This window comes from Hipposideros armiger, unplaced genomic scaffold (genome assembly GCF_001890085.2).
Source record: "Hipposideros armiger isolate ML-2016 unplaced genomic scaffold, ASM189008v1 scaffold_396, whole genome shotgun sequence".
Lineage (NCBI taxonomy): Eukaryota > Metazoa > Chordata > Mammalia > Chiroptera > Hipposideridae > Hipposideros > Hipposideros armiger.
Window position 1 is genome coordinate 1611659 of NW_017731746.1, and position 11118 is coordinate 1622776.

General features: G+C 52.9%; 1 protein-coding gene across 4 annotated transcripts; it reads right to left on the reverse strand.

The window, feature by feature from the left end:
- Nucleotides 1-324: 324 nt before the first annotated feature.
- Nucleotides 325-10380, reverse strand: C2CD2L (C2CD2 like). 4 transcript variants are annotated; one of them, XM_019663629.1, is made up of 14 exons: nt 9618-10380; nt 7510-7605; nt 7014-7133; nt 6736-6846; nt 6519-6635; nt 6318-6429; nt 6067-6175; nt 4843-4907; nt 4626-4753; nt 4361-4535; nt 3543-3644; nt 3267-3400; nt 2894-3179; nt 325-1892 (listed from the first exon to the last, which is right to left on the reverse strand). In XM_019663629.1, the coding sequence occupies exons 1-14, from the start codon at nt 9969-9971 to the stop codon at nt 1681-1683; spliced, it is 2121 nt and encodes a 706-aa protein (XP_019519174.1). In that variant the 5' UTR covers nt 9972-10380; the 3' UTR covers nt 325-1680. The 4 variants fall into 4 exon arrangements, with proteins under 4 accessions (XP_019519174.1, XP_019519173.1, XP_019519172.1 ...); XM_019663628.1 differs by having other exon boundaries at nt 3267-3403; XM_019663627.1 differs by having other exon boundaries at nt 3522-3644.
- Nucleotides 10381-11118: the final 738 nt, after the last annotated feature.

Below are 11118 nucleotides of genomic sequence, written 5' to 3' on the forward strand. Positions count from 1 at the left end.
TTTAGAGATGAGGAAGTTGAGGTCCAGAAAGGAGTCGTCTGCTCAAGGTCACTTGGTGTTTGTAGCACACTCAGGTTCTCTGTCCCTGTTCCAGCGCTCTGACATCCTACAGCACCTTACCTGGTTCAAGCTCTGTATAAGATCCCAGAGAACAGGAACCAGGGACACAGTTTGCTAGTATATACAACTCCCTGAAAATAGCCCACATTTAGGAATAAAAGGCTTTTTATTATGATGAAAACTTTATAAGACTTTCCCCTCCCAATCTGTCACTTCCGAGGTAACAGTTAACATTTCTTCATCACTGACTATATGCCAGTATAGTAAGCACTTTAATCATTTACTTCTCATCTACAACCAAATTATAGCTACTATTATCACAGTCCCCATTTTACAGATGAGAAAACTGAGACACTCTGAGGTTACATAACTTCCCCAAGGTCACACAGGTAATTAGTAGAGCTGGGAGTCAAATCCAGGCAGTCTAGATCCAGAGTCCATGTTCTGGACTCTTTTATATCCTGGAAGGAGCAGCCTATTCAAGAAAAGGGAATGAATATGCCTGTACTAGTCCGTTTACTTTTTTTTCTGATTGACTTTTGTGTTATAACTCACCCTTCAAAAACTTTTGTTCTCCCATCTTCTTTCTTTATGTCCCTTCCTCCCTGCAGGAACTTCATAGCAGACCCAGTATGTGTGTCGCCTACCTCACCTCACTATCTGAGCCCCCATCTCTGATTCTCCTACTCCATCAATACTACAGCCTCACTGCCCCTGGGCCTTTCAAAGGATAACCAGTTGTCCAGTTTATAAACTCCAATTAGACTTTAATAAATTAAATTCCAAGCCATCACACAGCAATGGACATCATCATCTCCCAACATACAGAGGTGCAGCCCTGCTCTTGTTCCATCGTCACACAGTCTTTAAATAAAGCCCCTAAAGCTATCTGTCTGAGGAAGGCTTCCCACCAGGCTCCTGGATCCCTCCTTCCAACAGAGCCACTGCTCATGGAGAAGGCATCAAGTACAAAAATGGTAATAAAGTGGGAAGGAGGGATGAGGAGCAGAAGGGGAGGCAGGGAGGTGGGGAGTACCTGCCCCCCAATCCCGGGCACCAGCCCGACTTTCTATGAGCTGCCAATGTCCTCAGAGGCAGACACTGGTGCTGGTAAAAGTGGGGACCTGTGGGAGGTATGGGAGCCCCCTCCCAAAGGGAAATGCCTACCCTCCTGAGACAGAAAAGAAGGGTCACCTTGGAGAGATGCCCTCTATCATCTGTTCACTGAGGGTCCTAGACCTCACATATAAATAGAAAAGAGAATAAATAAGGGAAGAAGGATCAGCTGAGGAGCTAAACACCCTGGAACTCCTCTGAGGGGCCAGTGTCAACAGCAGGCAAACGGTTCTGAAGAATGGCCACACATGCCAGGACAGAATCCTCCTCTTACTCCCAGCCATGCACTCCCTCTTTTATGTCCTCAGCAATGGGTGCTCGCCTCTCACATGCTTCCCATTGCAAGTACCCTTCCAACTGGCCCCACAGCCCAAGGTAGACAGGAACCCAGAGGGCTTCCCTGACCCAGGCTGTTGGGAATCCAGGAAGGGGAATGGAAGGGGATGTGGGGAATGGGCTGAGAAGACTCCTGCCCTCTCCTAGCTCAGGAGGTGAGAAGGGCCCTCAGAGCTGGGGGCTGGGGTTGCCATTGGCCTTGGGTTTGGATTTGAAGGAAAAGCGCTTAATAAGGCGGCGAGAAAAGCTGCCAGCCTTCTTTCGGACACTAGGTGTGGCCGCTGTGTTGGAGAGGTCATCATGTGATTGGCTCAGACCAGCTTCCTTCTGTCGAGGTCTCCGGCGGAAGATGAGCTTAGTGCCACTGCGCAGGAAACTCACTGTGGGGGAAGAGGGGAGGCTGAAGCAGAGAAAGGGGCACGATGGGAAAGTGGTAAGGTGGGGAGCAGAGAAAAGACCAAGCATGGAGGGACAGAAGATTTGGAACAGAACCAGGCCCTTGGCCTAGAAACCAGGCTTCCTTAGGAAAGAAAGTAGAGACAAAACATGTCCTTTATCCTTCTTGAGAAAAAAATGGTGATGCTCATGGGATTCTGTGTGTATTCCTGACTACTGGCCCTGCGGAGGAATGTCATGGGGCTGGATACTACATGAAGACAAACTGAAAACTGGGCCTATTTAAAGGCTGAGCAGAGGGTGTTCCTAAAAACCTATCAAATCATAAAGGGACAAGGTGAGTTGACACTTGTTAACCAAATTCCAGGATGTGAGCAGGAAGCAGTGCGTCTGGAAAACTTCAAGGAGGTAAATTCAGACCAATATAATGAGGAAGGTGGTTACACAGCAGGCTTTGGATTTAGGAATCTCATTATCCCAAGAAATGATGAAGGCTTAAATCATAGTTAAATACATTCATGGTTGGTTGATAGACTTATTGGCAGAGGGATGAAGATGTTTGGGAGCAAGCCCTTCATCTTTAGAAGTTAAAAGAAGCACCACAGCCATCCGTGGACTGTGTCACTGCTAGAGGGACCCTCCTAGAGTTAGCCCAGGGTAGGATTTCTTACACTCATGAGGGAGAGAAAACAGAATGACAGGGAAGAAAGAAAGAAAGAAAAAAAAAGAACAAGGGAAGGAAGATATACACTTAGACCCAGGAAGAAAGAAAAATGGTGGTAAGTGATGCCACAGGACCCAAAGCATCAAGTTCCACCTCTCTACTCCAGCTTGGCTGAAACAGGCTGGGAACTCTGGTGATCCCTTAGGAGAGGAAGGAGAAGGCAAATTGGCTCAAAGCTCCTATATCCCTAAGGGTCCCATAGGACCCACATCATGATACTGGGTATAAAAGAAGGGAGGGAACCTGACAATATCTCCCCACCTTTGTGATCCTTGAGGCTGCGGGTCTCTAGGGCACCAGTAGATCCTGTTTCCGACTCAACATCATCCACAGATGGCCTCTCAGAAATATCTGAACGTGTTGTCTCGTCTGCTTCCTGGACACTTGTGGGACTGGAAAGGGCCTCTAGGGGTCCTGGGGAAATGGCTGGTGGGTCTGAGGGAGGTGAAGAAGGACCTCCGCTGATCCCTGCATCATCCTGCATTGAGGCTTCCAGAGATGCCGCATAGCCCAGGGACAGTGCCAGCTCATCCTGAGCAATGGGCACCTGGCAGGAGGGACAAATTTTAATGGGCAGGAATGACCCATTAGGGCTTTCTCCTTATCCCAGCTCCTTTCCCCAGAGTCCTGTTACCTTGGAAACACCAGAGATGATGAGAGTGCTACGCTTGGTGGGTGTCTTCTTGGCTGCCCGCCCACTGGGCTCAGTCAGCTGGCGAATCGCTGTCTCTGCTACAGGATCCAAGCCGTTGGAAAGGTGGCTGTCCCCTGCTGGGGATACAAAGGGCAAACAACCTGATTCCTCCTCAGCTCCTTCTTGGACGTGAACTGATGCGCCCCACCCAAAGTGGTTTTTGACTTTGGGGCCCCGGAGACAACCAACACTCACACTTCCCAGTTTCCCACTCACGGCTGCTGCTGTGGGAGGTACTGCTGGGGCCACTGCTCTCACTCAGCACAGTTGTTGTCTTCTCGGTCACCTCCACCTTGGACGGGGAGCGGGAGGGGGAGTCTGGTGGGTAGGGGAGGGTAAGTGAGCTGGGAGGTGCTTTAGAGTGGCCTCCACCCCCTATCTTTATTGAGATACAGACTTTGGTGACTCAGAGGGCAGGGATGACTAAGAGAGATTAATCACAGGGGTGATTAAGAAGATGCCAAGGGAACAAAAAGAGACCACAGGAACCAATGGGATGTGAGAAAGTACCATGGGGCCCTGAGGGTGTGGGGAGATGCCATGAAAATACCGAGAGGTTCAGAGATCGCACAGGGTCCACTTAGGGTAGGGAGAATTCCACGGGACCCCTAGAGATAGTAGAAATGTCATGGAGGCCCCCTGGGAGTGGGAGAAATACCATGGAGGCCATGGGGTGTATTGAAGGATCACACAGGGTGCTAGAAGGTTGAGGGCAGAGGGAGGGACAATTAGGCAGTCGGGGCTAGGGAAAGGGAGAAGGGACCTGTGAAAAAACAGAGGGAACTTGGGGAGACAGAAGTGCAAGAGTCCCATGTGAGGGGTTGGTAGATCCAGGATTAAAGAGGAAGGGGAATAGTTGAGGAAATGGATGGATGTAAGGGAAAGTCTGAGAGAGACAAAGGTAATTAGGAAGATGTGGCAGGAAACCAGGGGGAGTTGGAATTAGGGCTTTCCTTGCCCTTTCCCTGTCCTGCCATGGATCTGTAGTCTGGGGTCCCTGGCTAGAGCTTGGCTCTCAGGCTCCTCCTCCTTACCTAATTTGCCATCCACACGGGGCCGGGACTGGACAGTGGTAACCGTGGTGACAATGGTGCCATCGGGCATGATGGTCCGGTCCAGCTCAATTTTCTTGGTAGGTGTGATGCTGGGGCGTGGAGTGGACAGAGTAGGAGTGCCCAGGTTCTGGGGTGAGCCCTCCTCATACTGAAGCTGTCAAGGGGTGGAAGAGCAAACAGGCTGGGCCTCAAAGACTGCCCTCCCTGGTCTCCTCCCAACTGCCCCCAGGAGTCAGCTTCTCACCTCCACTGCCATGGTGGCTGCTGGACCCAGAGCTTTCCCGGGCCCTGGGGTGAGTGGGCACACCTGTCTTCGGGACAGTGGTCTGGAAGGGGAGCCCACAGGCAGTGTGGCCTGGCCCAGGAGTTCAGCTGGGGAAAGGGTAGCACTGTGAGCCAGGCCCATGACCAGGCTCTACTCAGCGCCCACCCAGAAGTACTCCTTCCTGTCTCGTACTCACTGTCTCCATAGCCGCTGCTCCTTACCACTTTGAGGGCCAGTTCCCGGCTCTGTGGACCCAGGTCCCTGTGGCCAAGGGGATGAAGGGCAGGGAAGGGGAAGGTTAGCAAATGAAATCCACCCTTGAGCTGATCACAGGCTAGGGGCAGAGAGAGATATACATAAACAACATGATACAAGTTCCAATCAGATTAATTCCTGCCCTTCAAATACTTTCTCTTCCCAAGAGAATAGGACAGGGCTCAAGTGGGACCATAATTCTCAGCTAGGCATTTAAATGCTCCCTGGTTCTGCCCCACCCTGCCTTCCCAGTCTCTCTCTGTATGGCAAACTACCCTCTTTCCTTTGCTCAAGCTGTTCCCTCTGCCAAGAAGACCTTTCTTTCACTCTTTGTAAAAATCCTGTTCTTGGGCTGGCCGAGTGGCATGTTGGTTAAGAGTTGGCTTGGGATGCCAGCTCTGAACAGCAGAGCACCAGTTTGGATCCCACATGAGGGCCAGTGACGCTGTGTCCTCTACAGCTAAAATGGTGAACAACAGCTCGACCTGGAGCTAGGCAACCGTGAGTCGCCGGTGATGGTGTAGGCTGCAGCCCCTGCTGCAATGAGCTGCCATGAGCTACCGTGAGTGGCTGGTAGCTAGCGTGAGCTGCCAAGAGCCGCCGTGAGCGGCCGTCCAGTGGCCAGCGAGTGACTGCCTCACCCAGGAAGGGCGCAATGATAATACCAACACGGGCCAGTGAAGCGACATCCTCCACAACTAGACTGAAGAACAAAAGGACAGCAATTTGTTCTGTTCCCCTTCCCCGATTTCCCAACGCTGTTCCCCTCCCCCAATTTAAAAAAAAAACACCTATTCTTTAAGGCATAGGTTAAATGTCACCTCCTCCATGAAGTCCACTCTGATCCTCACTCTCCTACAGGAATTAATCTCCCCCACCTAAGCGCTCCCATGTACTTTTTGCAAACCTCACCTGGAGCACTTATACCATTTTCTTTATGTACATCTGTCTCTGCCTCAAGCCTGAAATCAATTCAGGGGTGGGGTGTGTATCTTGGTGATGTCTGTATCCCCAGGACCTACATTGGGGCCAGGCATACAATAGGGTTTCACACCAAGGTTTACTGAAAACAGAGCCGGTTCATGCCAGAGTTATGCTGGATGGGAGTGATTCTCAGTCTAACCATGGTGGGATCAGGGGTGGGGGCAGGGGAGTAACTCCTTACAGTGCCAGATCCTCGGTCCACTCCACCTCAGGACCAGCCCTCATGGGCTTGGTCCACTTCTGTTGCATCGGGTTGTCAACTTCAGCTACACAGCATAGGTCCCCAGTGCCTGTGAGGAAACAGAAATTAGAGGATGTTGAGATCAAAGATGGGAAGCCACTGAGGAATAGAGAGGCCATACCCTTGGCAGAGGGGCAGGGAGCACCTGCCGCCATCGCCCTGGCAGCCCCCCAGCCACTCTTAGCTCACACCTTCCACCTCAGTTCCCAGGTGTGATGCTCGAAGCTGCCGTAGGAATAACCGGGTAGGTCTGGGGATAGCTGGTTGAGCCTGGCGCACCATGGGTAGCTTCTCACTGGGTACCTAAAAGCAGGAGGTAAAGAGTGAGTATTCCAACAAAGTACCCTGGGGATAGTACACCTGCAAGCTATTTACTTTGAGTGCCTACTCACCAGAACTCCAGGGGCAGAACAAGCCCTGAGGTTGATCATCATGGCTGGCTGGGTGCTGACTATGGTATCCTTGATCAGCTCCTCAATAGTGGAGAGCTCTACTTGCTCCTCACTTCTCTGTGCAGAGAGAAGAGGAGAACCAAAGAGGTGGGGCCCCCAGCTCTGTCTTCCCCTCCCTGTTCTGCCTCTTCCCCCAGCCCCAGCCCTGCTCCCTTACCTCTCTGGCCTGCAGCTTGGGAAGCACTGTCAGGCTGAGATCTGGGCGATCACTGAAGGCCCAGGATACAAGCAGCCCCTCATCAGGGATTTCCTCCAGGTTGACTTCCAGCTGGGGACAGAGACAAAGGGATTGGGTTGACTTGTCCCACTCCTCTAACTACTCCCACTTCCCAGGACCCTCCCTTCTCAAAACCATCCCAGAGAGGAACCAAACTGAAAAGGCTGAGGCAACTGAACCACCCCCTGCCCGACTCCATTTCCCACACTCCCCTCCACCTGTGTTAGTGGCAGTGTCAGGGTGATGTGGTAGGTCTCCATGGAGACAGCGGCGGGGGACTGCTGGGTCACAGAAACTGGGAACATCACCTCCTCAGCAGAGAGCTGGCAATGCAGCACCTGAGACAGGCAAGGCATTAGAGGCAAGGAGTGTCAGGCATGGAGGACAGGCGCTCAATCCTGCTTTGCCCTGCCCTGTAATGGGTTAGCAGACCCCTCCCCACTTCAGTTTCCCTTGAGAGTTCACCTTTTTGGGGTCACAAGCCCATAAAAGAATCAAATAAAAGCCAAAGACTCCTCTCCCCAGGAAAATGCAGATATACACACATACTATATTTTGCATGTAACTTTAGTGGGATTCTCAGACCTCCTGGGGCCAATCCTTGGATCCCTATGGATTCACAGTCTTCAGGTTAAGAACCCTTGGACTAACGGGAACTCTTAGGATCAGCCCCCTCTCAGACCCTAAAGAAGGCAGTGCCCATCAGATCCTTACCATGGTGTGCTCTGATTGGTCTATGCAGGTCACATGACTAACGTTGGCTCTGAGTTGGAGTTGGGGCACCTCCTCAAAGGCGATTTGGATGGAGCTCTGAGGGAGTAATGTGGACATAGGATCAGGTCTCTGGAGCTGCCCCCCCGCAGGGCTGGCCTGCTCAGTTGCTGGCTGGGCCCTGACACTGCGGAGGCCTCAGCTGCAGGCTGGCTTCTGGCCCCTCCCTAGCTCAGGGCTTTAGGACAGGAAGTGTTCTCCTCCAACCCAGCTCTCCAGGGGCCTGCATCTGCGAGGGAGAACTGGCAAGCTAGACCATCTCAGAGACCAGATCACCTTGATCTGAAGACCCTAGATTCCTCCTGGAATACCAGAAGCCTTCCTTTTCTCCCCCTACCTTCCTCTTCACCCCCCACACTACCCCCAAAGAAATGCATAGAACAAAATAATAAAGGTGTTGGTTGCCACCTATATATAATAGCTGGGCAGAGAGAGACATGACTGAAATAAGGGTGAAAGCAGTACGGCCACTTATTCAAGACCAGAGCTGGAGAAATGAAGCTAAGCCATCAACCAGATAAATAGGATGCAAAGGCACAAGAATATGACTCTATCCATATTCTTGGAGATGAAGACAGCTCAGCATGGCCTTGGGGAACTTTACCAGAGGGACTAGAAAGAAAAGTAAACTCAAAGGGCTCAAGGTCCAGAGACCTGGCTAATTCCTCAAGGCAGGCAGCAGGGTGGTATTAGGGAACAGAAAGCTGCTTAGCTTAGGTCTTGAAAGAGCTTCCTAATTCTTCCATAGCAGTGGAAGCAATCCACTGCAGCACCATCCAGAAAACAGAATAGGATGAACTGAGGAGGGGGCACAGACTGAACTGGCAGCTATTCCTTGGGTCTTGGGATAGGAGGACACACATCCACAGGGCTCATTTGCCAGGCAAACCAGAAGCCAATTTCTCTGTTCCTGCAGTTGTCTTATTAGAAGGCCATGCCTGGGGAGACGGATGCTTGGAACCCCAACCTCCCCACCACCTGCAAGGGAGGCCAATGTCCAGCTGAGTCAGCTGCCCTAGGGAGTCACTCCTGACCCAGGGACATAGTACAGGGAGAGCTGGGTGGAGGGGTGAGTTCAAGGTGTAGACTGACTTTCTGTTGGGCAGAGGAAATAGAGCAACTTCTTGTGTGGCCATTTCTGTTTCCAGACGTGTGGGGAGCTCGTAAAGCCCTCACACTACTGATGGCTGGAAATGGAGAATCCTTTGAGTAAGGCCTGATGGATGTGAGGGCAAGGAGAGATTACTGAGCCAGGATGGGAGGGGGCCCCATATGAGACGAAGGCCTTTACCTCGCACCCCACCTCGCACCCCACCTCTCAATCCTAAGTCCATGCTTCCTGTTCCACTTCCTGGGAGGCCAGATGCCCACCATGGTGCAATGGTAGGAAGTAAGCTAGGCTGGTTTGTGACTGACCCTCAAGGGGCAGCTCCAGACTCATCTACTGGGAAAGGCATGGATTGTCAACATGCTCTTCACCTAAACACCTTTCTCTCAACACATACACTGCAGATCATCATGGAGAAGGATGTGTTAAGACTGTAGCAGGGAAATTACTGATGGGTGGGGGTGGGGAGTAATTCATGCTCCTTGGGAATCTGCCTGATTACACCAGGGATTTTGGACACGAAATGTTAACTAGGTGTGGTGGCAGGAGGACCAGGCAAATTCCTTCCACAGGGCACCTGTCTCCCCCCCCCCCTTCACCCACACCCACACCCCCACCCCACTCCTAACACAGCCGGAACACAGGTTAGGCGGAAGTGCCCTCAAACCCAGGGATTAGCGTTGCTAAGAGAACAGCAACTTGGGCTTGGGTTTGGAGCTAGAGAGTACTTTGACCAAAAGAATAACGAATTGGGGACACAGCTGGATTTCTACAACCTCCAGCCTCACCTGCACCCTTTTCTCTGATCTAGAAAAAAAAGAGAAGCCATGGGGTTCCCCAGTTGATCCCCACCCCCATTCGGCCCTCCTGGTATGAACAGTTACCCGACCCCCAAAGAAAAGGTTGAGTGAGAGGACCACCTAGGTGCTCCTGTCCAACTCACCCCATCCCTGCAGGCCTGCTCGTTGAGCGCTCGCACCCAAGCCCGCTGCCAGTTCTCCCGAAAAGGTTTGAAGGCAAAGAGTGACGCTAGGAGGCCCCGAATGCCTGGCTCCTCCGGGGCGGCGGCCCAACTGGCCCGCAGCTGCAGCAGCGAGCGCCACACGCCCAGCTCCCGCAGAGAGCCCGCGGGGTCGACAGCTAAGGCGGGTCCCGGAACCCGGGATCCGCGGGCCCGCACCAGCCACAAGCCCTGGGCATACTGCAGCAGCCAGCCGAACACCGTGAGCAGCGAGGCGGCGAAAAGGATCAGCAGGGCCGCCCAGCCCACGTCCCACTGTCCCCAGCCCAGATCCATGCTCCGTGCGGGCTCTGGTCCCAGTCCCACTTTCGGCTCCGGCTCAGCCGCTGCCCCGGGGGAGCATGGCCCGGGCGGGCCGAGGGGCGGGGGCGGGCTCCCCCGGGGCTGGGCGCGCGGACTCGGGGTCTCTTCGGGGCTGGGTGCTCGGGAGTAGTGGGCTCCACAGATCGTAAGAGGCAGTCCGGGGGAGGTCGCAGCGCCGGGTCCCTCTCTCCGTGGTTCGCGTCGCTCCTGGGTTGGCCCCGCAGTCCAACCGGGTTAGCAGACAGCCAGCGATGGACTCCTCCCACCCACGGAGCGGGCCCCGCCGGACCCGGGCGGGGACTACTCTGCAGAAACGCTGGGTCTCCAGGGCCGGCACTGGCTCTGGGAGGGCTGCTTGCGCAGAGCTGACACTGACAACACCGCCGGCGCCCCGCCCCCACCCGCCCTTAAAGGAGCCAGACCGCGACGGGCGGGGCTTGGGGAGCCCCGCGCTCAAGCGCTGGAGGAACAAGGGAAGATTAGGCGGGAGCGGAGGAGGTTCGAGGATGAAAATAGGCGGGATCTTTGACCACCCCGCCCATTCTGGAATAGGGGTTACTCCCCCTTTGAGTGCTCACCGAAGGAGTAACTTCACTCACCTGAGATGCTACCTCTGCTTTCCCCTGTGTTGTGGGCCAGCCGAGTAGTGCGGGCCAACCGAGTAGTCTCCCCCACTGAAAGACTTTTAAGTTTTCTTTCTTATAGGAATGTTAAGTATAGAAATGTTAACTCTCCTCCCTCGTTTCTTAGCTCCTGGCTTTAATTACTTTTCTAACCAGTTTGTGAATCCTAGACTAAAGATTGCTCCAAGCCCGAATCATAGAAGTCTCTTATCCCCCTGCTTCTTGATTGTCTATAAATCAGTTTCTTAATCCTAAAGAATAGATTGTTCATAGAAATCTCCTACCCTTGCTTCAGATAACTACTTGAGAGCCTGTGACTTTCTAATAGCCCCCAGGCCAATAAGCTTAATGCTAAACCCATTCTGGGCCCAGACAACTGACGCCACCTGAGTGACAGGCTGAATGGCCACAGGTTTCATAAGAGTTAACGGATTTATTAATTAAAAATCTGTTTTTCCTCATTCACGGCTTGGGATACAGAGGATACCCCAGCAAGA